General features: G+C 44.6%; 2 protein-coding genes and 1 pseudogene across 2 annotated transcripts; 2 read left to right on the top strand and 1 right to left on the bottom strand.

The window, feature by feature from the left end:
* The first annotated feature begins 7,062 nt into the window (after window positions 1-7,062).
* Window positions 7,063-8,566, top strand: LOC6547102 (protein windbeutel). The gene is made up of 2 exons (XM_001974746.3): window positions 7,063-7,749; window positions 7,910-8,566. The coding sequence occupies exons 1-2, from the start codon at window positions 7,474-7,476 to the stop codon at window positions 8,405-8,407; spliced, it is 774 nt and encodes a 257-aa protein (XP_001974782.1). The 5' UTR covers window positions 7,063-7,473; the 3' UTR covers window positions 8,408-8,566.
* Window positions 8,567-9,027: 461 nt separating this feature from the next.
* On the bottom strand, window positions 9,028-21,503 carry LOC6547197 (annotated as a pseudogene).
* LOC6547199 (bromodomain testis-specific protein) lies at window positions 16,882-18,912 on the top strand. The gene has a single exon (XM_026980234.1). The coding sequence runs from the start codon at window positions 16,882-16,884 to the stop codon at window positions 18,910-18,912; it is 2,031 nt and encodes a 676-aa protein (XP_026836035.1).
* Window positions 21,504-24,764: the final 3,261 nt, after the last annotated feature.

The following is a 24,764-nucleotide window of genomic DNA, read 5'->3' as shown; positions in this document are numbered from 1 at the left end:
ACGTCGTAGTCAAAGCTAACCAAGGGGAAACAGTCAGAATATTTCCCAAAGACAGTGACACTTACAGAAAAATTGTTAGCTATATGGATGAAATTGGTATGCAGTTTCACACTTACCAAATGCTGACAGAAAAAGCACACAGAATTGTAGTAAGGGACTTACATCACAGCACACAAAACAAAGATATAACGGCCGATCTGAAATGTTTAGGCTATGAAGTACTTCACATTCACAACCCTAGTTCAAGGGTTAATAAAGATGAAAAACTCAATATTTTTTTCATTAACATTAAGCCCTGCCCTAATATTAATGAAATTTATCACGTGAAGACCCTTTGCCGACAGAAAATACGGATCGAAAGGATGCGAAAGTCTAGTGAAATTGCACAATGTCGACGTTGCCAGGAGTATGGCCATACAGCTAAATACTGCCGCAGACATCCAAATTGTGCCAGGTGTGGTGAAAATCACCAAACCACACAATGTACACGTCCTGTAGATGCTCTGCCCACATGCTATCACTGTTCTCACGATCACATGGCTAGTTATAAAGGTTGCCATAAGTACCAGGAGCTTCTCCGCAGATCTATGGGGCCTGCGAAGAAGGCGAATCACTTAAATAGGCAGAATCATGGGTTCAACCATAGAGATCAGCAACAGTTTCCTTCCGTGCAGATTAATCGCCGTAAGAGTACTAACCAGTCAACTGAAGATCAGCAACCAACACAACAACACCAAAATATGGTACAGCATCAACCATCTATAGGCCCTGGGGTAAATACAAAAGTATCCTATGCCACAGTAGCAAAAGAATACTCTAATACAACTCCCTCCAAGGATGGACCAGCTCAGCGACGTTTATATAACTTACAAACGCAACAGTTATCGCAGCAACAACGACTGAACACTCAGCAAAATAATTCACTTGACGTCCAAGCATTGTTACAACAGCAACAACAACAGTTCCAAGAATGGCAGCAGCAAATGCAACAACAACAACAACATCAGTTTCTTATGTGGTTGCAACAGCAGCAACAAGATCAGCAACATCACAGAAATCAAACCAATCAACGACTTGAAAAGCTCGAAAGAATGGTATTTGAAATAACCACCATGTTAAAGCAAGGAGCTGGGAATGAACATACCTACCAGCTTTCTAACAACGCTCCACACCCACAATGAATCCACTAAAGATTCTTATTTGGAATGCCAACGGCATTTCAAGAAAAGCTAAAGATATTGAGCTTTACGCGCACAATAATAGCGTGGACATTCTTCTTGTGACGGAACTTAGAATTAAAAGAGGGGATACTGTTAAGATATATGGTTATGCTTTCTATCCAGCATTTAGGCCATCGCAAAATAATAATAGCGTTGGTGGAGCAGCCGTGTTCGTTAGGACAACTCTTCGCCATTTCCCGCAAAGGGTCATAGAGACACGCAGCATACAAATGTCTACAGTAAAAGTAGCTACAGGACTGGGTGACGTGCAGTTCGGCGCCATTTACTGTCCTCCCAGTGTTAGTATCGACGAAAGACAATTTACTGACACAATACGCTCTTGCGGCCAACGGTATATGATTGGTGGCGACTGGAACGCCCGACACTGGCTTTGGGGCGACACCTACAATTCACCCCGGGGGCGTGAGCTAGCGGAAGCCATCTCTATCACTGGAGCTAAGATACTTGCAACTGGTTCGCCAACCAGGTATCCTTATGTACCCAGTCATACGCCTTCCTGCATTGACTTCGCGGTGCATCATGGTATACCAGATTCCCTAACAAGTATAACACAAAGTTGGGATCTGGACTCCGATCACTTGCCTTTGATCATCAGTATTGTGACAGATAGTACCCATGTGAATCCAAGTCCACGATTAGTCAACAAGCACACTGACCCGCTCGCTTTTAGTCAACAACTGGAGAGCATGATCCCGTTGAACATCACGCTAAATTCTGGTGAAGAAATTGAAATGGCTGTTGATCACCTTACGCAAAGTATTCACAGGGCTGCGACTGCATCTACGCCTTCTGTTCCTCGGACAGGCACCCCCTATGGAATATCCCTAACAAGAGAGGCTAGAGAGCTCCTGACACAGAAAAGGAGACTCAGAAGGCGAGCAATCCGATCTCAAGATCCCTGGGACCGCATCTTATGGAACCGTGCTGCAAAACAACTACGAAATGTGGTAAGAGACCTTCGAAGTATCTTTTTTGAGCAGAAGCTGGCTTCTATGGACTATACGGTGGATGCTGGGTATTCACTCTGGAAGTCCACCAAATCCCTCAAAAGACAACCGTTCAGACAGGTACCCATTAGATGCCCGGGAGGTGAACTTGCTAAAAACGAGGAGGAACAGGCCAATTCCTTTGCAAATCATTTGGAGACTAGGTTCACCCATTACCAATTCGCTACAATGGAGCAGAATCGAGAGACGCTTGACAGCCTAGAGATACCCCTACAAATGTCGCTACCAATTAAACCAATCAGGGTTGAGGAAATTGCCGAAGTCATTAAATCAATGCCAATAAAGAAGACTCCTGGCATCGACAATGTCTGTAATGCCACGTTAAAAGCGCTACCTCTCCGAGCCATCCTATACATGGCGAAAATATTTAATGCTATATTTAGGGTGCAGTCCTTCCCAAAGCAGTGGAAAATGGCAGCAATTCTCATGATACATAAGCCTGGGAAACCTGAAGAGGATCCGGAATCGTATCGGCCCATAAGTCTGCTGTCTTCGCTATCCAAGATATGGGAAAGGCTGATTGCCAACAGACTAGGTGACTTTATTAAGGAGCGCCGTATCCTCCCAGATCACCAGTTTGGATTTCGACAGGGACACAGCACTGTGGAGCAGGTTCACAGACTGGTTAAGCACATTATTCAGGCGTTTGACGACTTGGAATACTGCAATGCTGTATTTATTGACATGCAGCAAGCATTTGACAGAGTCTGGCATATCGGCCTACTCTGCAAAATAAAAAAGCTGCTTCCAGCACCATACTATGGAGTCCTGAAATCTTACCTGGAAGATAGGAAGTTCATGGTCAGGGTCAGAAGCACCTACTCAACCCCTTGCTACATGAGAGCTGGAGTTCCGCAGGGCAGCGTCCTCGGCCCGCTGCTCTACTCAATATTTACCGCGGATTTGCCTTGCCCAAATATGCACCATATGGAAGCTCCCAGGAAGGCCCTACTCGCCACTTACGCTGACGATATCGCACTGTTATACAGCTCCAGTTCTTGCACTGAGGCAGCACGTGGCCTCCAAGAGTATCTCAATACTTTGGCTGCATGGTGCAAAAGATGGAACTTAAAGGTAAATCCACATAAGACCATCAATCCTTGTTTCACCTTGAAGACTCTCATTAGGCGCACACCACCCATACAATTTGATGGCGTAACCCTAGAACAACCTCTGCAGGCTAAATACCTTGGGATCACCCTTGACAAACGGTTGACCTTTGGCCCACACTTAAAAGCTGCGGCACGGAGATGCGGTCAGAGAATGCAACAACTGCGATGGTTGATCAACAGAAGAAGCACCATGACACTTAGAGCCAAAAGGGCAGTATACGCCCACTGTATAGCCCCGATCTGGCTATATGGAGTGCAGATCTGGGGTATTGCTGCAAAATCGAACTATAAACGCATTGAGGTCTTGCAAAATCGTGCAATGCGTGCCATCACCAACTGCCCATACTATGTACGTAGCTCAACCCTTCATCGGGACCTTAATCTGCATACAGTGGAAGAACAGATCTCAAGGCACACAAGCAGATACAGTGATAGGCTTAAAAGACACCACAGCATGCTAGCAAGACGCCTACTCCCTGCCAGGCCTCTAAGAAGGCTTAAAAGAAAGGGCTTTGCCAAAACAATTGGACAGCTTTAAAGACCCCCTCGACGTTTGAGACTCTGTTGTTAGTCTTCCCACGATAAGTGAGAAGTTTGGTTATATTATTTATATGTTTAATTGCAATGTTATGGTACTAGTACTGCATGTACGGATTCGTCGCTTTATAATAATAAACATTTAAAAAAAAAAAGTGAAATATGTTGAAGGAAGGCAAACGAATTTATTTGATTTGGACCGCGGTTTCCTGGACAAATATTGAAAAAGCGTAATTAGCGCAGAACACATAATAATGCATTCGAGTGATTAATTAGCGCAGGCAACTCATTCCCGTCCAGTGGAAAACCATTGACCATTTAAGCCATTCAGCCACCTACGATTTGCTCTCGAATTCCCAGCACGCAGTTGGCATAAAAGCCGAAAAAACAAATTTGCAATCAAATTGGAAGGCTAACTGACCATTTCGGTTTATTGGGTGCACAAATATTGAAAAGAAATTTGCGCTAAACGCCTCAAATTGCCAGTCCTGATAGCCACACGTATCGAAATGGCAATAAATGCAAATGAAAAGCTATAAACGCGGTATCCAGGCCTACGTCTGTCCACCCTTAACCCACGACCCTTAACCCTTAACCCCTAAGCCTCTCTCGCGCAGTCGAAGCCAAGGGTTATGGTTATGAACAGCCGATGTGTGGGTTAACCAAAAGGCATTTTCAATAAATACCAATTATGATGAGCACCGCCTATTGAGCATTTGGCAGTTTCGATTTGGGCATGCAAATTATTGCCGAAGTTATTTTTCCAGTTTTCTTTTGGAGGGGGGGTGGAACATATGGCCCTTTTCAGGTGGGTCATTCCATGGCCCATTTATGGAATTATGCCATGGCATAAAAATTTGATGAGCTTCAACTTCACAAGTGCCTGGATCCCAGTGAAAAGTTTACAGTAAACGAGACCGGGGTTTTTCCATGATTAGAAATCGCGTGGCCTCTTACGCAAGTTGGTAACTCGAATCCCCCTCCCAGGCCCAACTTCATCTATTTTCTATCCAAATTGTCAGTTGGCCAGTTGGCCCCAACATTGCATGTCTTGGCATACGTGGGCCATGAAAAATTCATGGCCCGCCTTCAATGTACTGCCACATAATTAGACTGCGGGGCTGCCAAAAAATAAAGCTTGTCCTGGGAGCATGATTTTCAATAGATACCCTGCGAAACGCTGAGTACCAAGGGCACTGCAATCTGCAAGAAAAAAACTTTCATAGGGTTCTAAAAAATATTTTAGTAATTGCTAAAAATAGTTCACCTTGTCACCATGAATAAGAAGAAATTATATATTAAATGTTATTTAAAACATTTGCATAATATGTAATATGTAAATTAGCGCAGCTAAAAATTGGCATTACCTAAAATACGTAGGACTGTAATTGGTGTAATTACTCAAGTCAAACACGTGGCCAAGTATACCCCTTACAGAATTCACTGCACGGTATCCAAATGGAGCACCTGTCCTGCAGGAGGCGATTAGCTTCGACTATTGGCCGCTGTTCCAAACCCAATAGATGTGGGTGGTCTATAAAAAACAATGCCGCAATCGCTTGATTTCCGCGCCAAGATTGCAGCCGTTCCAGGTCCTGAAATTTGCGCGCTTATCACTTTAATGTCGATTGGTCAGGGCCACCCAGCAACCCCAGCAACCCCATCCACCCCATCCACCCCAAAGGGGTCGTTTCGCGTAAAGGTCATTGTGTTATTAGTGCCGCTGTACCCAAACTAACGCAAAAGTAGCACCATTTGTAATATTAATGCCCCATATGGGGCATGCTGGTATATGGCATTGGAATTGGAGGACTCTTGAAGGTTCTTCGCCGGACAGTGCCCATAATTTGTCCAAATATAATCTAGATTTTTATTTTTAAAGCCCAAGAAGGATTTAGCTGGCGGGCAGCGGCAAGGTGTTCAAAATAAAATGCCCGTCACGGCGGCTAATTGAAGGCTATGTTGGAGTTTTCCATGTTGTTTTGAAGGCCTCTCGACTGGGGTGTACTTAGCAAATTGCTTGTCCTTTGTTGCTGTTGCATAATAAATGGAGTGCAAACACAAGTGCGCCATAAGCCGCATACACACCGAACTTGGACTCCATTTTTTTCGCGCAGCCAGCAAAGAGGTCAGCATTACAAATAGGGAAATAGAGCACCTCCCGACCATCCAATCCGGTAATTTCGGGCCTTTGTGCGATTGACACACGCATGTCAGGCCCCATTACTGAATCTCCATCAGGCATTACCCCCGCCCCACTTCCAGTTAATTCTTTTGGAAATTGCGCATTGCCTGCTGGATTTTCCTTGCACCTGACGCACCAATCGAACACCCAACCACCCAACCACCCATTCACCAACCCACCACACAAAAGACACACGCCCATCCATCAGGAAAGATAATTTACCGGTCGGCCGTATCGATCGTGTGAAGCTCACAACGCTTTTCCGTACCTCCCGTCCGAATTGCGTGCCGTGATGTACAATTTTCCGTAGAGTGGACAAACGAAACCGCAAATGGAAAAACTAAACCAACTATTTTGACCGCCAAAGGGGGCGGGGCATTTGGTCATCGGTGGTTCTTTTTGGTTTGAGGTGACCAACATGTGTGCCGCGTACATGAATTATTAATTGACAATTGCCGAAAATGTCCATTAACCGGGACAAAGGGGTGGGAGAATTGGAATTGGGGGTGGGATCTGGTGCCGGGAAAATTTCAATTCCAGGCTAATGAAAATTATGGCAAACGGGGTTCGTTTTCCATCCACTGGCAGGTGTTTCCATACCTCTTAGCAAGCCTTTCAGGGGTCGATCTGCTATTAAATCAACTCACTGAATCTTGAGCTAACTTCATTTGAATTTAGTTTGTTTATATAGTTGAACAAGATAGGTAAAACCGCTTCAGACAAAACTGAAATGAATAAAAATGTGTAGATATATACTTCAAAAGGGTGTTCACAATTCGAAAGATAGCCAAACGCAAGTACAGTTGCAAATTACCACTTCCTGTAGGCTGCGCTGCACTGCAGGTTTTGTGAACCTGGCTAATTGGCCTGGTTTAATGTGGCACGCTCTATTGGCCAACTGATCGTTTTTGCCCGAAATGAGTTTTCTATCAGCTTGGCATCATGGCTCATTCCCCAGCTATTGGGATGACAATTATTTCAACGCTTAAAAGCGACAGCCAAAAACGAGGTACCCGCATTAGGTACCAGGCATTACATAATAAATCTCCCTACGAGAGTTACAATAGGCCCACATAGAAGCCAAAACAGCTGAACTAACAACAAGAGCTGGCCAACGAAATAGCCGGTTTTGAGTGAGAGAGCCGCTTCTTTTCACTGACGTGTCATTCAACTCGATCGAGAAATCGTGGAGCCGAGAATTTCAGAGAGCCCAGAACTGAGTGAGTTGGCCAAAGCAGCCAAACAATTTAGCCGAGCGAAGCGTAAACTGGCCCACAACTCAAACTCGAACACCACTTCACCGCTCTTCTCTCGCTCGTTTTTAGCCAGTTTGCGCTGACGATCGGCAAGAGTAGGGTCAAGTTCAGAAGTCTCTAGTTTTTGCCACGAAGATGATGCATATTTTGGTAACACTGCTCCTGGTCGCCTTCCACTCGCTGCCCTCCACCTGGGCCGTCACCTGCCCGGGCTGCGTGGATCTGGACGAGCTGAGTTTCCAGCAGGCGGTGGAGCGGTTTCCCTACTCCATAGTGAAATTCGACATTGCATATCCGTATGGCGAAAAGCATGAGGCCTTCACCGCCTTCTCCAAGTCCGCCCACAAGGCAACTCAAGATCTGCTGATAGCCACCGTGGGTGTCAAGGACTACGGGGAACTGGAGAACAAGGTGAGTTTCTTATGGATTCCCAGGCACTTAGATATGGTGTAATGATTGCAATCCTGGTGATCTTTGTTTGTGGAATCCTGTGTGGGAAACTTCCTTGTATTTTGTATAATTCCGCACTTGATTTAACTATTATTGCTAACTTGGTAACACCCTTTGCCAGGCCCTGGGCGACCGCTACAAAGTCGACGACAAGAACTTCCCGAGCATCTTCCTGTTCAAGGGCAACGCTGAGGAGTACGTCCAGCTTCCCAGCCACTTGGACGTGACGCTGGACAATCTGAAGGCCTTTGTCAGTGCCAACACACCGCTTTATATCGGTCGTGATGGCTGCATCAAGGAGTTCAACGAAGTGCTCAAGAACTATGCCAACATCCCCGATGCAGAGCAGCTGAAACTCATCAAGGAGCTGCAGGCCAAGCAGGAGCTGCTGACCAATCCTGAGCAGCAGCAGAACGCCAAGGCCTATCTGATCTACATGCGCAAGATCAACGAGATGGGATACGACTTCCTGGAGGAGGAGACCAAGCGACTGCTGCGGCTCAAGGCCGGCAAGGTCACCGAGGCCAAGAAGGAGGAGCTGCTGAGGAAACTGAACATCCTGGAGGTCTTCAGGGTTCACAAGGTCACCAAGACTGCGTCCGAAAAGGAGGAACTGTGAAGTTGTCTAACGAATATTTGTTAAATCTTTAAACAAACATGAATATTTACTGATATTTATACATGTCGGATCTCGGCAGAGAAATGTGAATGTACAATTTATTCGAATTATAAGTCTATCATCCAAATAAAGACATTTTTTTGTGTTGTATTATTTAAATCAAGCAGTCTTTTGGCTTGAAGAAGTCATTAAAATTAAATTTCAGTTATGGCAGCACTACTATAAGATACTTCAGGAGTTTTAGCTGCTTAGTTAACTTTTTAGTTATTCAAAATTGATTTCGGTAAACAGTTTTTTGATCACGCCAAAGCAAATGAATCTGCTGAGTTTTACAACAAGAAATCAACTCTCTAAACACTAAACTATACGCTATATGCTAGTTTTGTAAGCATAAACAAATGAAATAGCTTAAAGTGTAAGCAGATACTAATGTAGTTGTGTATTTGGAAAACGTTAACAAAAGCTTAGGAAAATATAAGTTAATGATGCATGGTTGACAGACATAAGGGGTTAACTAATAGCAAGTAAATGTCGATGGTTTTTGCATGTAATAAATTTAAATACCATTTCGGTTGACTTTGGTTTTTATTTGACTTATAAAGAAATCTAAGAACTTGTGTTCAAAAGTCCTCCACAAAGTTAAAGTAAATATTTACGTGGAACTGCTTCTTAGCATCGAATATGAAATCCAGGAGCACTCCATAGTCTCCTGATGGTAATGGAACTGGAAAGACAGCGGTGTGATAATCGCTCACCATTTGCAAGCCCTAAAAATAAATTGAAGATTTGAAATGCGCTGGTGACCAAGTCGAAGAAAACCAACTCACCTCATAAGGACACGTATGATTCAGTGTGGAATAATCCTTTATGAAGCCATAAAACATTTTTATGACGGGATTATGTCTTCTTCGCAGGAATAGGCAGGCGTCGATTGTGATGTCAAACAGAAATGGCTTATAGCCACTTAATTTTTTCACCATCTTTAATTTGAGGGTTACATTATTAGCTGGATGCAGAAATGTTGCATTTACATATGTTCAAGCTGGTCTTGTTTCGCGAGTAAGCCTTTAGGCGGCAATAGTGGAAAATGGCCCAGGATTTGTTTTTTGATTCACAGACAACATTTGTGAGCTTTACATAGGGTGCCTCCTGAAAAAATGATCTAGTTTCACTTTAAAAATAACTTATCCAACACTCACACTGGTCATTAGAAAAAGTGCTGCTAAAAACACTCCAGGAAGGATAACGCTAGGATTCATTGCTAAAACACATACATTTGTATGTATGCATCTGAGCAACCGGTTAGAACTGGAAGAACACAATACCTGTTATTCGCATTTGTAAGCAAATACTGCAGCTAATGAAAATTTAATATCACGTTCGATTGAATCGCGATTAGAAGTATAGTAGGTTTTTACTTTGAATATAGCTAATTTGTTCTAAAATAAATCGATTAGAGCATTTACATATATTCAGTTCTCTTGACACGAAATCGAATTGTTTTGTTCATTAAAATTAGAGAGTCATTTACTAATTATCTGTATTCCTAATAGTTTACTACATCTATACATATAAATCCCATTTGCAAACATAAATATTGCTCATTGGCAAACGCGTTTCAATTTACTGTGTGGGTTTGAACTTGGTTCATTACCCCGTTTGCAAAAATATAAAGTTACAAAAAATGTCATTTATCATGCTAACAAAGTGTGTCTACTCAAAAGACGGTTTTGTTTTGCATTGACTTTGTAACAGGCATAAAATTAGAAAAACCACTTACGGCTATATTCGAAAAACATGCAAAAATACTCGCCAATTAGTGGGATGAGCCTATTACTCTATAATGTACTATAATGTACTGATATTATTACAGAAAGGGTTTTCAACTTATAACTATTAATTTTTACGTATTAATTCTTGATGAAGCATATTTTGCTTCAAAAGAAACCGGCTATTTGCCTCTCCGAAAAGTAGCTATAAAATCGCTAGATTTGCTTTCGGACAGTTTTTAGAAGCGCGTCCAAAAGTAGGCAACACAATTTGTCAGCCGAAAAAGCCTGCATGTGCAGTACTAAAAAGGTATAGCATACTTATGAGATCAGCTGCAGTCTAGCGATCTTTTCAGTTTCTTTTCCCCACAAAGCTCTAAAGAAGGGGAAGTCCCCAACCCCCAGAAAACCGGTCGGGTGTTATACACTTAATGCACTGCTATGAGACGGGGAGAGACGGCTGTCTCACTCACATGATCGTGTCAAGGCGAATACGAATATTTATGGCATGCTGGTTTTGTTTTTTTCTTTATAAATATGGCTGCGTTGGCCGTGCAGTTTTCTCGAATGCTCGATGGTTCTGGGGCCTGGGGGATGGTAGGGGGGCGGGGAATCAGGGGGTGGGGAGCTGCTGTTCTGGTGGCGCTCTGCCGCCTATGTGTCGGTGCGTGTATCCGTATCTGTGCTTGTATCTGTATCTGTATCCGTAGCTGCGTTTGTGTTGGCGTTGTTATCGCTCATTTTCACTTTAATGTAATTTTTTGTGTGTGCACTCTTTGGAGTTTGCTCTTTTGTGCACACGCTGAGTTGGGGCCGCCATATTTATTTCTGTTCGAAATCAAAGCACTTCAAAAAAAGTATAGCTACATTTACATTTAGTATGTGGTGCAGAGACTATATATATAAACTAATTACAATTTGGTTGTCTTATAATTTTTTATAATTTCCAATAAGCAGCTTATTATTGAGAAAGAATTATTATGTTGATATTTCGGTTAAATTCAGAAAGACCCTGTCAGATACTGATACTGCAATAATACATCCAAGCTACTAATTTTTTCTCCCAGTGCAGCAATAAACGCACTAAAAAGATGCGCGCTGTTGTTGATTTCTGTACGCGAAAGTCAATGAACTTTTTCGGTGCTGTCTACGCATTTTTCCGGGCTCCGCTTGTTTGCGATAACTATTTGGGTGCACTTTGTTGTGTGTTTTGTACTTTTTCTACGGATACAGATACACATGCGCCCAGGGGGAGCAAAAACCGAAATGTACTTACTTGGGAGGGGAAGTGATTTCCTTATCGCTGCCACTGCACAAAAAATCACAATGAGCGCCCGCTTTTGGCGATTTTCTGGCCTTTCTTCGATCAGCAGCAACCTTTGACCCGCAGCTCTGCCAATTGGCAAGTAAAAAGCGGAAAACTCAATTGGAAAATCAGCATTCTGCTGGTGCTGGCGAAAAAAAAACTATTTTCACACACTCGCAACCGCAGATTAAACTCGGATTTATCTGTGAGCAGGGAAAAGTGATGCAAATATTTGGTTTTCCACGCAAGTGCATACATCTCTGGAGATCAATCAATCGGCAACCCTTTCTTTGGCCTGGGAAATCAAGAAAATCACCCACGCAGAAATCGAAACCCATACCTTAAACCCCATCCCCTCAATATTCCCCTGCCCCTCGGCTGATTATCCATTCACCCCATTTTATGCACCTGGCAAGTGCGCAGTTGTTCTGCTCAAGGAGTGCGTAAAATGTGCAGACAGGACAATCAGGAGCGGCAATCTGGAGCATTGGAAAATTGAGAAATTTATTGTCGCCGGCTAGACCGAAAAGTCATCATCGAGCGCAATGTTACAGGTTCGGGTCCAGTCAAATGATCTCCATCCCATCCCAACCCATACCATACCATACCACATCATCTCCAACTCCATCTTGGCCATCCGGGGACTACCTGCTGGGAGATTTACGTTTATGCATTTCATTTTGTCGTTTTGTTCAGCCGTTTTTCGATCGTTTTTTGGCCATAAAACAGGTTCGGGCCAGACTCTTACTTTATCAGCCGCTGCAGATCGCTGCACATTTAAAATGTGCATCCCAATCCCGACTTAATTCCCTTTTCCCCGATTCTGATTCTGATTCCAGTACCAGTCCTAGTCCCAATCCCGGTCCCATTTCCATTTTCAATCGCTGTCTTCTTGCGTCCGCGATTCAACACGCCTACAAGTTGTCAACCCATAAAGAGTCAAGAATGCACTGCAACTACATTAAATATGGATAGAAAATATAAATATAATATAATATAATTCTTAAATAATATATTGGATAATTTGTAGCCAGACTTAAATATAATCAATTCATGTAAATTAGTAAGTGGGTTTGCCTTGAGTTCGAAGTTCATTTAAGTGTGGTTCCACTTCCTGCCTTATTTGCTAGTTGCAAAGCATACATTGTTCTGTGCAGTGTATGAAATCAATCGAAGGAGTTGGGGGGTGGGATCGCGGCGAGGTCATGCCTGAAACTCATAGTTATACTCGGCAAATGCACAAAGTGTGTAATCCCCGACCCCAGCGATATGAAATCTGGTCGGTCGGGAGTGACTTTTGGCCGATGTGATATGGGATGCTGGGCCAAGAAACCCATTTTCACGACTCTCGTCCAACTGTGATGATCGTTTTTTGTTTTGTTGTTGTTGCTGTTGGTTTTTTGCGGCCAGTTTTGTTGGTAGTAGTGGTGTGATAGTGGTAGTAGTGGGGCCAAAAACCTGCACAGGTAGTCTGGCTAACAGCTCTAAACCCGATTTTCCTCATCGCGTAATGCGTTTTTCGGACTCGCAGACGGGCTTCGAGAAAAATGTTTCATTTTTAGGGTTTTTGCTTTTCTCCAGCCTTCTTTGATTGCAGTTTGGGGCAGCTTCTCATGGCTTAATTGGTTGAAACGCAGGGGGCGGGGCAGCGTCTTGGTCGATTGGCGTTTTGGGCCATCAGCGGCATCGGCCATTGCACCGAATGCAGATGCGTTTTCTGGTGCCTCAAAGTCAATGACTCTTGAGGCATTTTCCGTGGGCTTCCAGAAGCAACGCTTGACAGATTTACACACCAATGCATATTACGCACAGAAACAAATTTGTACGCCGAGTTATTCAAATTTTACTAAATGGGTTTCCAAATGATTTAAGCCATTTCCCCTAACGTTTACTGAAGCGAAATTGTACATTTTGATGTGAGTGTCGTATGTGAAAAGAGCTTAAGTCATACATTAATTATAATTTAATAACTTGAATATGTATATCATTTACTAGGTTTCTTTTTGATGACTTTTATCACTTTTTTGGTTAAAAAAATATTCAAAAACCTAATTAAATATATAGGTTTTTAATCAGGAAGATTGCAAATAGGGAATCAAATGTTCATATACCACACATAGCATTTTCGGTTTGTGCAAGAGGTAAATGTGGATTGGAACTATGGGTTTTCCCGACATGCCTGGGAAAACGGGGAAATGCAAGCCGCCATAGCCAAAAAATTCACTGATTAAGATTCATGGGTGATCTGATAGGACCAGCATGGTCCTTTGAAAGGTAAACAACCCTTTTCCCGCAAGGAGTGGCCAGGAGCTCCCACCGCTGACCCTCATCCGCAGATGGATCATAATTAATGTCGAATAATTGGCGGAAATTTGTTTGCCATTTAATTGTGGGACTTTCACCACTCAACACGCGGCACACTTGCCCCCTCTCCTTTGCATTTCCAATTTATTTTCACAATTTCTGAATCAATTCCCTTTATTGACCAAGATGCGGGCGCAGCCAGCTAAATTGGTGAATTGCAATTGCAACATTTCGTCGTCTTTTGGTTGTTCGACTTTCCCACTTTTCCGGCGGGTCATTGACTCCCCTTTCATTTCACTGTTTTTCGGGAGCGGCGCGAATAATATGAGCGAGGGCATAGCTTTTCCGCCATTCGCGTTCCCAATCCCATTCCCAACGGAAATCCATAAATAGTGCGTGTGTGGGTGCGCCGCTTTTCACCCAGACGGCAAAGAAAGCAGGGGAAAACCAAGTGAATCCCAGAAAACCTGCATCTTTCGCGCGCGATTGCTATCTGCGATCGTCATTGTCCTTTGGTCAGGATTCGCGGCGTTCCCACCGAAATGTATTCCATTGTTAGGCTATACACACTCTTTTTTTATATCAAAGTCGACATCGAGAAAAAGTCAGGGTCGCAACAATAGGGTCCACAAAAGTCAGAAATCGCTTAAGGTTAACACATCGCAAACAATGCTGGATGGGAGCGGGGAGCGGGGAGCGGGACAAGTGTCGCGACCACGACGAGGGTTAAGAAAATGGAAAACCTGTTTGTATCATCTTGTATCTTGCATCTTGCATCGTGTATCTGGACAGTCTGTACCTGGACCTGCTGTTTCCATGCCCAGCCCAATCCTAATTGAGGGTTGCTTGGGGGGCACAGAGACGCCGAGTTTCCACGCTCTCCACGGATGCTGAGTCAGCGGCAATTGCTAAAAAAATAAATAAAATGGAAACGGGGAATCGCCAAGGGATCGGAATCGGATTCGTCGGGATCCTGAGATCCTGAGCTGCAAGATCGCGTAAGCAACGGACATCGAACAATTAACAACTGCAGGTCTGCAGGTGCCGAAGACAAACAGCAAAAGTCACATACTCCAAAACACAGGCGGTGCACAATGGCCACAGAAAGTCAGTAAGAAAACATTAGCCAGAGGCGAGGGGAAGAGGCAAACGGAGGAAAAGCAAGGAAAATGCGAGCCGCAGGGGCGGGGGAAAAGGTCCCAGGGAAAACACGCACACACAAAGAGGAAAACTCGGCGACGGACATGCGAGTGCACATTTTCGTCTATAAAATTTATTCGCATTAATCGCCGTCAGAGATAAAATTAACGAAAGAATGGCCAAGGACGTGAACGCTTGCGGGGTGAGAGGGGTCAGGGGTCGGGGATCGGAGCTGGGACTCAGAGCCCCTGGATGATAACGCAATATTGACACCTTGGCCAGGCAGGTAGAACCTGCGATAGCGGGCATCCTGCGTCTCCAGCGATTCCGTGAGTGGCCTTTTTGTGAGTGCCCCTGCCTAAGGAGCAACAAATTTGCAGCACGGAAAGTCCTTGGTCAAGGATGTGGGACGCCAGTCGCAGGACTGTACCAAGAACACTGAAACAGAGAAGCGTATGCTAGTTACAAATATTATGTAATTGTCTAGTGACGAACTTGCTCCATGAAAAGTTTTAAAACAAGTTTTGAAGCAAGCAAAAATGTAAATATATCAGTGGATTACTTCGATATTAGTTACATTAAATACAATTTGGGATTAAGGACTAGAGACAAAATATGTCACTATGCAAAATGCTGCACAGGCAGTAATTGGTAATAGACCAATAGATAGATCAATAAAAGATTCTATTATATTCATATGCTAATAAAAAGCAGAAAAACTGAAACAAGCAAAATAAGTGTTAATTAGGATACAACTTTTTGGATAGCAATAAAAGAATCGCAAGAATTGCTACTAAATGAAATAATATTTATATAATTACATAATCCCTTATGTTCATGTTCCATTCATAATTTTGGCTGCTCCTTGTTCATTTGCATTATTGATTGGGACTACAGTGATGTCCTTCATTTTGTACCATTTTTCCGGAGTGTGCCCCGTGTCTATTTCCGTAGTGGGCCTGTCCCACCGCGGTGGTTCGCAGATGGAAGCGGAGTCCTGTCCTCCAGTGGGTGGGTGGTTGGGTGGCTCGACTGCCGGAGCAGCAGCACCGCAAAGTGGAATGAAGCGTATGCGTGTGTAATTAAGTGCGCAAAAAGACGCAGGAGGCTGTCGAGGTGGGCGGCGGTGGGGGCGTGGCCGTATATCTGTATTTATGGGACACACTTACATATGTATGCAAATAGGAAAAGCGTGTTGTTGTTGCCGTACTCCTTGAAGGTTGTCGGTGGTGGTGGATGTGTCGCTGGGCGGCGGGGTGATAAAAATGTTGATGTAAATTGCAAAAAGCAGTTTTTATGTCCCATTGCCACATTTTCCCAATGCGAGGTGGGGCACCAAAAGCTGAAAGCCTGTGAAGTGGTGCAAAATATTATAAATATTCAGTGGAAGGGGCCTTTCGAGCGGTGGGTGGTATGGGTGGTTGGTTGTTTGCCTCCGTTCGCTTTGATGTGCCATTGCTTGCTATTAGTTTGGGTGTCTACTAATGACACGGATTCTGATTAACCAGCCTATAATTGGAGCTGGGTGTAAGAGTATGCAGTACACTTAAATACGTAAATGTACTAGTAGTGACTTTTAATTGTGCAATATCCCAAGGGCTAACGCAAACTTGAAGGCACAGTTCTGCATCCCTGGCTGGAACTTTTCGACACTTTTCCGATAGTGTTCACCAAATGGCAGTGGGCTGTGCGATTGCTTTACTTGTCAACTGGACAGTCGTTTTCCATCACAAAAATTTGCTCATTAAAGTAGACAGGCAAAGGGCAAAAGTGTTGCCCCACACATATTCGTATTTCTCCGCGAATCCGAGATTGCATTGTGGTGAAATTGAAAGAGGCAAGTAGTCAAAGGTCAAAACAACTGAAAAACGTGCCCATTACAGCCCAATTACAGTAAAAATATATCCGTAGAATGGTGAGTACGTAGGCTAGTTGCTAAGGAAGGGAACCCCTGAATGATTTCCTTCTATCGCCAGGCTTCTTCCAAATCGCTGTCGGTAAAACTCAAACTGCCAAACCGAGTCCAACCCGAGTTTATACCGCAGCACGGAAGGGAAGGTCGTTACACCAACAAGTTGCACTTTTTCAAGAAGCATTTGCTGGACGAGGCCCACAAGAAGAAGTACGCGTTGGACTTCTTGGAGCCCGTGGACACGGAGGCACTGAAGGTGCCCACGTACTACACGGTTATCGATCGCCCCATGGACATCGGTACCATCCTGAAGAGAGTGCAGAACAACTACTACAGATCCATCAACGAGGCGATCGCCGACTTCAAGCTAATCATTCGCAATTGCTTCGTATTCAATCAGCCGGGCGATGTGGTTTACCGCAAAGGTCAGATGCTGGAGAAGTTCTTTACAAGGAAACTCAGATGCCTGCCTCCTGGGCCCGAGATGCCCTGCAACAAGGACCCCAAGGCGACGGGCAGGTCCAGGACCAATGTCAGAAAGATGGTCAGTTCCGCTCAAACGGAACGCAGTTGCCGCGATCTATTGAAGAAGTTGCAGAACCTCACCAATCAGTCGGAAACCACGGCGCGCAATTTCTTCAATACCAAGTGGGATTCGCTGCAAAAGAAGCTGGACAGGCAGCACTTCAAGTCCGTCCATGATTTCTGCATGAATGTGGATGGCATCTTCAGGAAGTACCACGAACCGGCGAAAGTCATCTACGAGAGAGCCTTTAGCCAGCCGGGCACGTGGTGGGCCTCCATGAATGTAGTGCCCAGCTCATCGGTCCATTCCGCTTTGGATGGCGCAGATCTAAACGAGCTGCTGGCCGCCGCCAAGGCGGCGGAAAACGGCTTGGTGCAGTGCCTCCAACTGCCGGATTCGTGGGAGCCTCTGAGGGCCAAGGGTTTGGTGGAGACCTTCAGTGGCACCTTACGCAAGATGATTTATAAGCTGGAGGCAGCCAACCGAAGTTCTCAGAAGCCATCATCTAGCAAGCGACAGAGCTTGAGCCCCAAACAGGAAAAGGATTTGGTCCAAGGAGAATGCAAGCCAGCTAAGGATTTGCTGACTAGCAGTGAAATCGATAGCCTCATGGTAGTGAGCATTGAGTCCTCGGATGACGAGGACATCGATGTCTCAGCGAATGTTCCCGAAGCGGAGCGACATGCCATACAGAAGCTATTTGCCAAACTTCCGACGAACGCCATGAAGGAGATTATTCACATGGTCCAGCAAATCGAAGGATTTTCCTCGGAGAGCTGCGGCGATCTGAGCTTCGATGTCAAGGGTTTCGCGCCCGATACCATGGTCCTGATGAAGAATGCCGCCACCAAGGCGATGCGGGCCCATAGCAAGCTGAATCTCAGGGACATGCAGCCCTCCGAAAAGGAAGGACTACAGCGCTCCCTGCAATCCCAGCTGGTGGATATTACACGGATGCTCAACAAAAATCGACGCCGCACTGGTGGTTCCCTGGTCAACTTCAGGACTAAAAATAATAATTGCAATAACGTGGTGCGCAAGAGACCAACTGCTCCGCTATCCGCCAAATTGAAGCCGCCACCGGGAAACGTAGTGGCTCCAAAACTGGGAATGGGTGTGGGTGAGAGTCGCAATCTGAGCGATACCAGCGACGACTCCTCCGCACCAACTAGTCCTGTCAGGCAGCGGCCTATTGATGCCACTCCCATGGGCAATCTGCCGAAGATGAGTAATCCTCTGCAGACGCAACCCTTTGGACCCCAAGGGCTGACGATCGTTGCCGAACTCCAGATGAGCAGCAGCAGCGAATCGGAAAAGAAATCCCATTCAGGCAGAAATTCCAGGCCCAAGTTAAGCTCCAGGTCAAGCTCCTGCTCCAGTTCCGGCTCCAGCTCCAGCTCCTGCTCCAGCTCATGCTCCAGCTCAGGCTCGAGCTCGAGCTCCAGCTCATCCTCGGGCAGCAGCTCCGCCTCCAGCAGCGAATCCTCCGAGGATGAAGGGGTATCCCGTGCACCCGAAGCACAGCTGGGCATGGGCCAATCCTCATAAGACTTCTGCGATTGCATTTCATATTTACCATTTCTGGTATGGCCAGGAGACATTAAAGCGTAAATTGTAAAAACTAAAAGAACAATTAACGCGTTTTTAATTAGAGAACTCATTATTTCCTGAACGCAGTCGCACAAAAAGTCATTGACACATGCCGACACAAGAACACGAAAAGGTTGGGAAATTGCGATCAGAGATCAGTGATCTCCGCTGTCTTTGCAGCGATCACGTAGGCCGGCAAAATTTTCACGACAAATTATGCAAATTTCCCAACTTTCTCACGATCGCAGCCAAAAAAGGATAACGATGCACGCAGTACCTGACACCCAGCGCTCAAATTGGAGCGGAGATCACGCAGACTCTGTATCTCGCGGCGGAAGGAGTTTTCCACAGCCAGGGAAATTTGCATAAGATTTTCACTTGGCGAATATAAGGGAAGGATGCGGATGCACTCTCATTTGCATAAGGAAACTCGCATTGCGAAACTGCCAAAAGGACGCGCATGCAAACGAAAGTGAAAATGGGATGGAAAAAGGGAAATGCCTCAGAGACAGGGGTTAATTACGGGCACAGTGGACGGCGCCTCGTTCACAGCATGCCGACACGCTCGCACACCTGAGTCCTGCGGCCCGAGTCCTGCGTCCTGCGTCCTGGCAGCAGGGGGTTGAAGAGGGACGGCACTATGGCAATAGCGTCACAGCTCATTTGCATAAGGTCCACACACGAGATGTGCATGCAATTTACTTGCCCAAAAATTATGTAAATCACTCGTGCAAAAAGGAGACTTTCTCACGCTCCGCGCTCAACTCCTTCGGCAATGTCCTGGACTTGGAGGCATCGCGGTCCTGGGTGATCTGGCATTTCGGGGTGCGGTGTTTGGGTTTCTGCACACCGGGCAACAAATCAATTTTGATCGATTTTAATTTGGCCTTCGATTGATGTGGTCATTTGCATATTCAGGCGCTCCCTACTTTCGTCCTGATTATTATGCAAATTCCACATCGAACTTCCTTGACTTAGCAGAATAAGAAGTTGATGCACTTCCTTGTGGAAGGGTTAGAAATACCCTTTGCGAAAGGCTTGATTTATGCGAATTTCCTTTGTTTGAATTAAAGCGAATCCTTCTGTAATGCTTACTGTTTAATTCGCAGGATTTAATTATTCCAGGATTATTTTTTCTGACTGCTTATTACAGCTACTTGGTTGGTTTTCCCCTAGTTTCCACATGTTATATTATATTCTTGGGAAAATGAACTCTCTTACAGGTGTACCAATTAAAATATTATCACAATATTCCATACTCTGCAGATTTTTCGCACATGATTCGCTGGCTAGAAACCTCCTCTTTGGCGTAACCACCACCACCCCGCTCACAACCCCTAAAATGCAGGGAAAAGTTGCGAAATCGCCACTGCGATTCGCCAAAAAACCAATCGAAGAGTCACGGCATATTTGCGAAAATTGCAGTGGCAGCCAATGCCAATGGTTTCCACTCCCATTTGCCAGGAGCAACCACCGGAGGCAGAGGGAACATTTTCCGCTTTCCCCCCTCCGGAAGCAGGATATGAACTTTGATGTTGCCACTGGACTACCAAAGGCGGACCATAAAAAAATCCGCAAAACGAGGGTTGTCTCTCGTAAAGTACTTATCGAAAACACCCCAAAACACCCTCCCTCCGTGCCTCACCAACACACGCACACACACGCACACACGCACACACGTACACACGTAGTGTGCATTATTAAAAGTGGATTGTGCGTGTGCGAGTGTCTTGTATCTGGCAATTTTGCAGCAACAACAAAACGCGACAAAGGGCCGCATGCAAATTTTTTGTGGCAATCAGCCAGGGGTTGAAAATGAAATGAACGTACTAACGAACGAAGTTGGAAAAAAAAACCGGAAAATAAAGCCAAAGCTGCAGCAGACGTCGGCCAGACGGGGAAACCTTACTATATTATATAAGTACATATATAAGTTGATATCACCAACCCCCCAGATGGCCCTTCTGCGATTCCTGCCCTGTGTTGTTTATGCTAAAAAGCGTTAAAAATGCGACAGGAGCTTCCACATTTCCTGCAATATTTTCCTGCTCTACTTTGGCTTTTCGCATTGCGGTTTGCAGGGGGGTGGCCATTTTCCACCCGAGGTAAACTGCCTTGGCAATAGCCATTTCCCCCGCTTGAATTGGGAATATATTTTCTTTTTTTCGAGAGCTGTTGAGCAGGAAAATCCATTTAAGGCGCAGCCGACTTTGCATTTTAAGCAAATAATCCAATGATACTTTTTATATCGATTTTGTTGTTCAAGAAATATGATTAAACATTAGTCTTTCCTCAAATTTTCAAATTTTTGTACTGGTGCATTTAAAGTTCTTATAAAAAAATCAAGGTAAAATACAGCCAACTTAAGGCAAATAACCGTTTATATGAATACGATGTATTTTAGCTGATGTTTATCCACTTTAATAGTAATTTATAATATTAAGAATATACAATTATATATAATTTCATATTTATATGTCTGAGGAGCCTACTGAGCCTACAATTTCACCTTAGTAATGATGATCATTTTCTTTTAGTGCACGATCTCCAGCCGGGAAATGTGAAAATTTCCAGACATTGGGGACCATCCAGACTTTTCTTATCGCACTTGGATCTGCAACTGTCACTTTTCATGTGGAAACACGCGGAGAAACTGGAGATGAAGACAGGGAAAACGTGATGTCTGTAAACAAGGAGGACAAACATTCGCTGCTATCATATTTGGCATAAATTACACGCCGTACGCCATTTGCAGCGACCCTAGGAAAGTGCGGGTGTTTTGGGGTTGGGAAACGTATCCCTCGGACTCGTTTTCGGTTTTTTATGCGACATAAACAACGCTCAAGATACGAGAATACAGGAAAATGCAGCGAAAACGAAAATAGATATACGCGCACTCGTCGCGCTTCACACGCGCAGGGATTGTTCTGCTCCTCAAAAAGGATCCAATTACAAAGGATATCTGGGAACTTTGACTCGCACAAAGCAACATCCACTCGAAAGACCCAAAAACAAAAATGGAAATGAAAATGAAAATGACAATGAAAAAACGTAAAACCAAACAAAAACTGTTTGAATTTGTCGCATTTCGAGGCCTTTGTTTTCCAAAGGACAGCGTGTGTCAGTCGCTCGAATCGCTCGAGGCTATCGATCCTGGTTTCACTTTCGTTGGCAGATCCTTTTGCATTGCATTGAATGCTGATCCTCGATCCAAGCGTGTGCCAGAGCGAGAAGGCGCATAGCTGACCAGCGTCCTGACTTCTTGACCTCTGCGGGCAAATTAGCCACGCTCAGTAATGAGATACATTCCCCCGATGATCGAAGGCGATGAGAAATTGATGCTGATGGGGGTTTGTTAGATTGAAGGTCACGGAAAGAGATGTAGTGCTAGAACTTTACTTTTGGAAACATACTCATAGAGTAACTTGCTTTAGTGAAATTGAGGCCAAAATATATATGAGTTCATTATTTCAGATAATTTAATTCAATCGTTAATTTAGTTTTAACGAATTTCTTAGCATAACTCCCCATACTGAAGTCTCATACTCATACATCAACTGAAGCACCCTGAAGGTTCGATGATCGCCGTGCTGTCGTGGCAATTATGCAATCTGAGGCGGCGTGGCCAGCATTTGAATTCCGAGTGCCACGATCGTAGCCAAAATCGTGATGTGGCTTCAGTTTTGTTGGCGTAGGGCCGCCGATGCCGAAGCTGAAAAACAAAAGGTCGAAAAATAGAAGAAAAACCACGCGAGGCATGCAACAAATGCGTGAGTGTGCGTGTATCTGTATCTGCATTTGTGTCTGTGCATCCACAAGTTCGAGTGTCTTGTGTTTTTACCAATTTCCCCTTCTTCTGGGAAAGCCAAGATGGCGACCTAGCTATCGCCGCCCCTCCCGCTCCCCCTTCGCTGTGCAGGTTTTCCTTTTGCTTACTTTGTTGTCGTTCTTCTTTGGCGTTTTGTTGACATTACCGAAAATGCTTTATCGCACTGCGCTGCAGCTCATGCCGTCTCTTTCGCTGCACCTACACCCGTCCCTTTCGCGCATGCACATGTGCAACGCATTTTCCCGAAAATTAAATGCAACATTGCGCCGCCGCGACTCAATTGCGTGGTTAATGCTAATTATTTGTTATTCCACAGGCGAGAAGCGACGGAAAATGCAGGAAAACGGGAAAAACAGAAGTGGAAAACACACACATCTTTTTGAAAGACACGCACATGGGACGTGCAATTGCTGGCGATTTCCGGCCGCACAGCGCCGAAAAAATAATAAAAACCGAAAATAGATAGGGCTGCGACTGTACCAGCGAGCACAGTTTAAATTGGCTATAATGACCTTCGGTGGAGAAATTAGTTTCGGCTCTAGAAACTGCGTTAATTAGTAGCAATTAAAGTTTAGTTTGTGCCAATAAGAACAGTACAATCTTCATAGCACAAGGATCCTTATTATTTCTACTTAAAATTAGACTTAAAAATGTATGATTTCAAGATCAACACATTTCCACTTCGTTGCATTATAGAACTGTTTTTTGAATAATTTTAAATGCAATTAAATAGCACAGGAATAAGCCATTTAAGTAATATAAAAGAGTCAGGAGCCTAAAAACCGAATTGACATGTTTCACAGACTTCGTTATAAATGCAAATAAAGCCACAAAGGGGTTAAATAGTTTGGCAATTGATCGACTGGCGTTGTCATTAGACATTGAGTGATAGTATTGCCCTCGAGTGTGCTTGTGCCACTTTGATTGTAATTAATGGGCTGCAATATTTATCCAATGCCAGCGAGCAGGGAAGACACTTGGTCTGCAATCTCCAAGATCCCAATGTCCCAAGATCCCAAGATAATAATAATAATGGCCTGTCACTCAGAAAGCAACTGCAGCAGCCAGATCTTCGCCTCAACCAGCAGCAGACCAACAATCGCCTTTGTTGGTGGCATTGGACAATGGAGGACAATTTCTCGGCCACTTGTCAAAATAATTTGCGCCCGTCTTTGGGCCTCGAGATGCGGATACCTGCCGTGCAATTGTTGACTTAGTTGCACTCCGAGTCCGAGTACGTAAAATGTGTGAGAAACTCTTGGACAAACTCGGGAAACAGCGCCCTTGGATCCGGAAAGTAGAAGCCCGAGAAGGGGTAGACTAATATTGGCCGAACATGCGATTAATGCGATTATATGTATGGCTGTATACCCATACCCATTACCCATTTTCCATTTTCCTTTGCCCCAAAGCCACTTGCACGGCTGCTGCGACAAGTGATGGCGCAGTAAATTCCCTAAAAATTATCACCTGTGCACCCAAAGGGAAGCAATAGTTCAATAACCCAACAAAGAGCCACCAGAAGAATGACGAGAAATTATGGCAGCAGCGCACAAAGAGCTGGGAATCTCCGATCCTATAGACGAAGGACTATTATGCACTATGGGCGAAAGACAAACCAAAGCGAATGCCCAAATCGATTGCTGCTCCTGTTGCAAGCAGAGGCGGGGGCCACTGCCACATCCACATCCACATGCAACAGGATGCTCGCACACGCACAAATGCGGGATGAAATCCCCGAATGCCTGAAAATCCCTGGGAAAAGTTAACTTTTTGATTCGATCGAGAGAATAACAAGGGGCGCAGCCGTGGAATCACACGATAAAGTCACACGGACGGAGTAAAAAGGAAAATCGGTGAAAAAGGGAACATGTTGCAAGTCAGGATCGCAGTTGCAATCGCAGCTGATCGTGTGTTCAGCAGGTTGCATCGATTGGGGGAAGGGACCCGAGGGCTAATGATAGTGTCGAACAAAGGACTA

Source organism: Drosophila erecta, unplaced genomic scaffold, assembly GCF_003286155.1.
Source record: "Drosophila erecta strain 14021-0224.00,06,07 unplaced genomic scaffold, DereRS2 tig00000092-arrow-pilon, whole genome shotgun sequence".
Taxonomy (NCBI): Eukaryota; Metazoa; Arthropoda; class Insecta; order Diptera; family Drosophilidae; genus Drosophila; species Drosophila erecta.
The sequence above is the reverse complement of the archived record's forward strand: the minus strand, read 5'-3'. Positions and strand labels throughout refer to the sequence as shown.

What these genes read in the sequence shown, in the direction of transcription:
- LOC6547102 (XM_001974746.3), top strand. Translation starts at nt 7,474, where the DNA reads ATGATGCATATTTTGGTAACACTGCTCCTGGTCGCCTTCCACTCGCTG. An exon ending in ACGGGGAACTGGAGAACAAG is followed by an intron (nt 7,750 to 7,909) that starts GTGAGTTTCTTA and finishes ACCCTTTGCCAG; the next exon opens with GCCCTGGGCGACCGCTACAA.
- LOC6547199 (XM_026980234.1), top strand. Translation starts at nt 16,882, where the DNA reads ATGATTTCCTTCTATCGCCAGGCTTCTTCCAAATCGCTGTCGGTAAAA.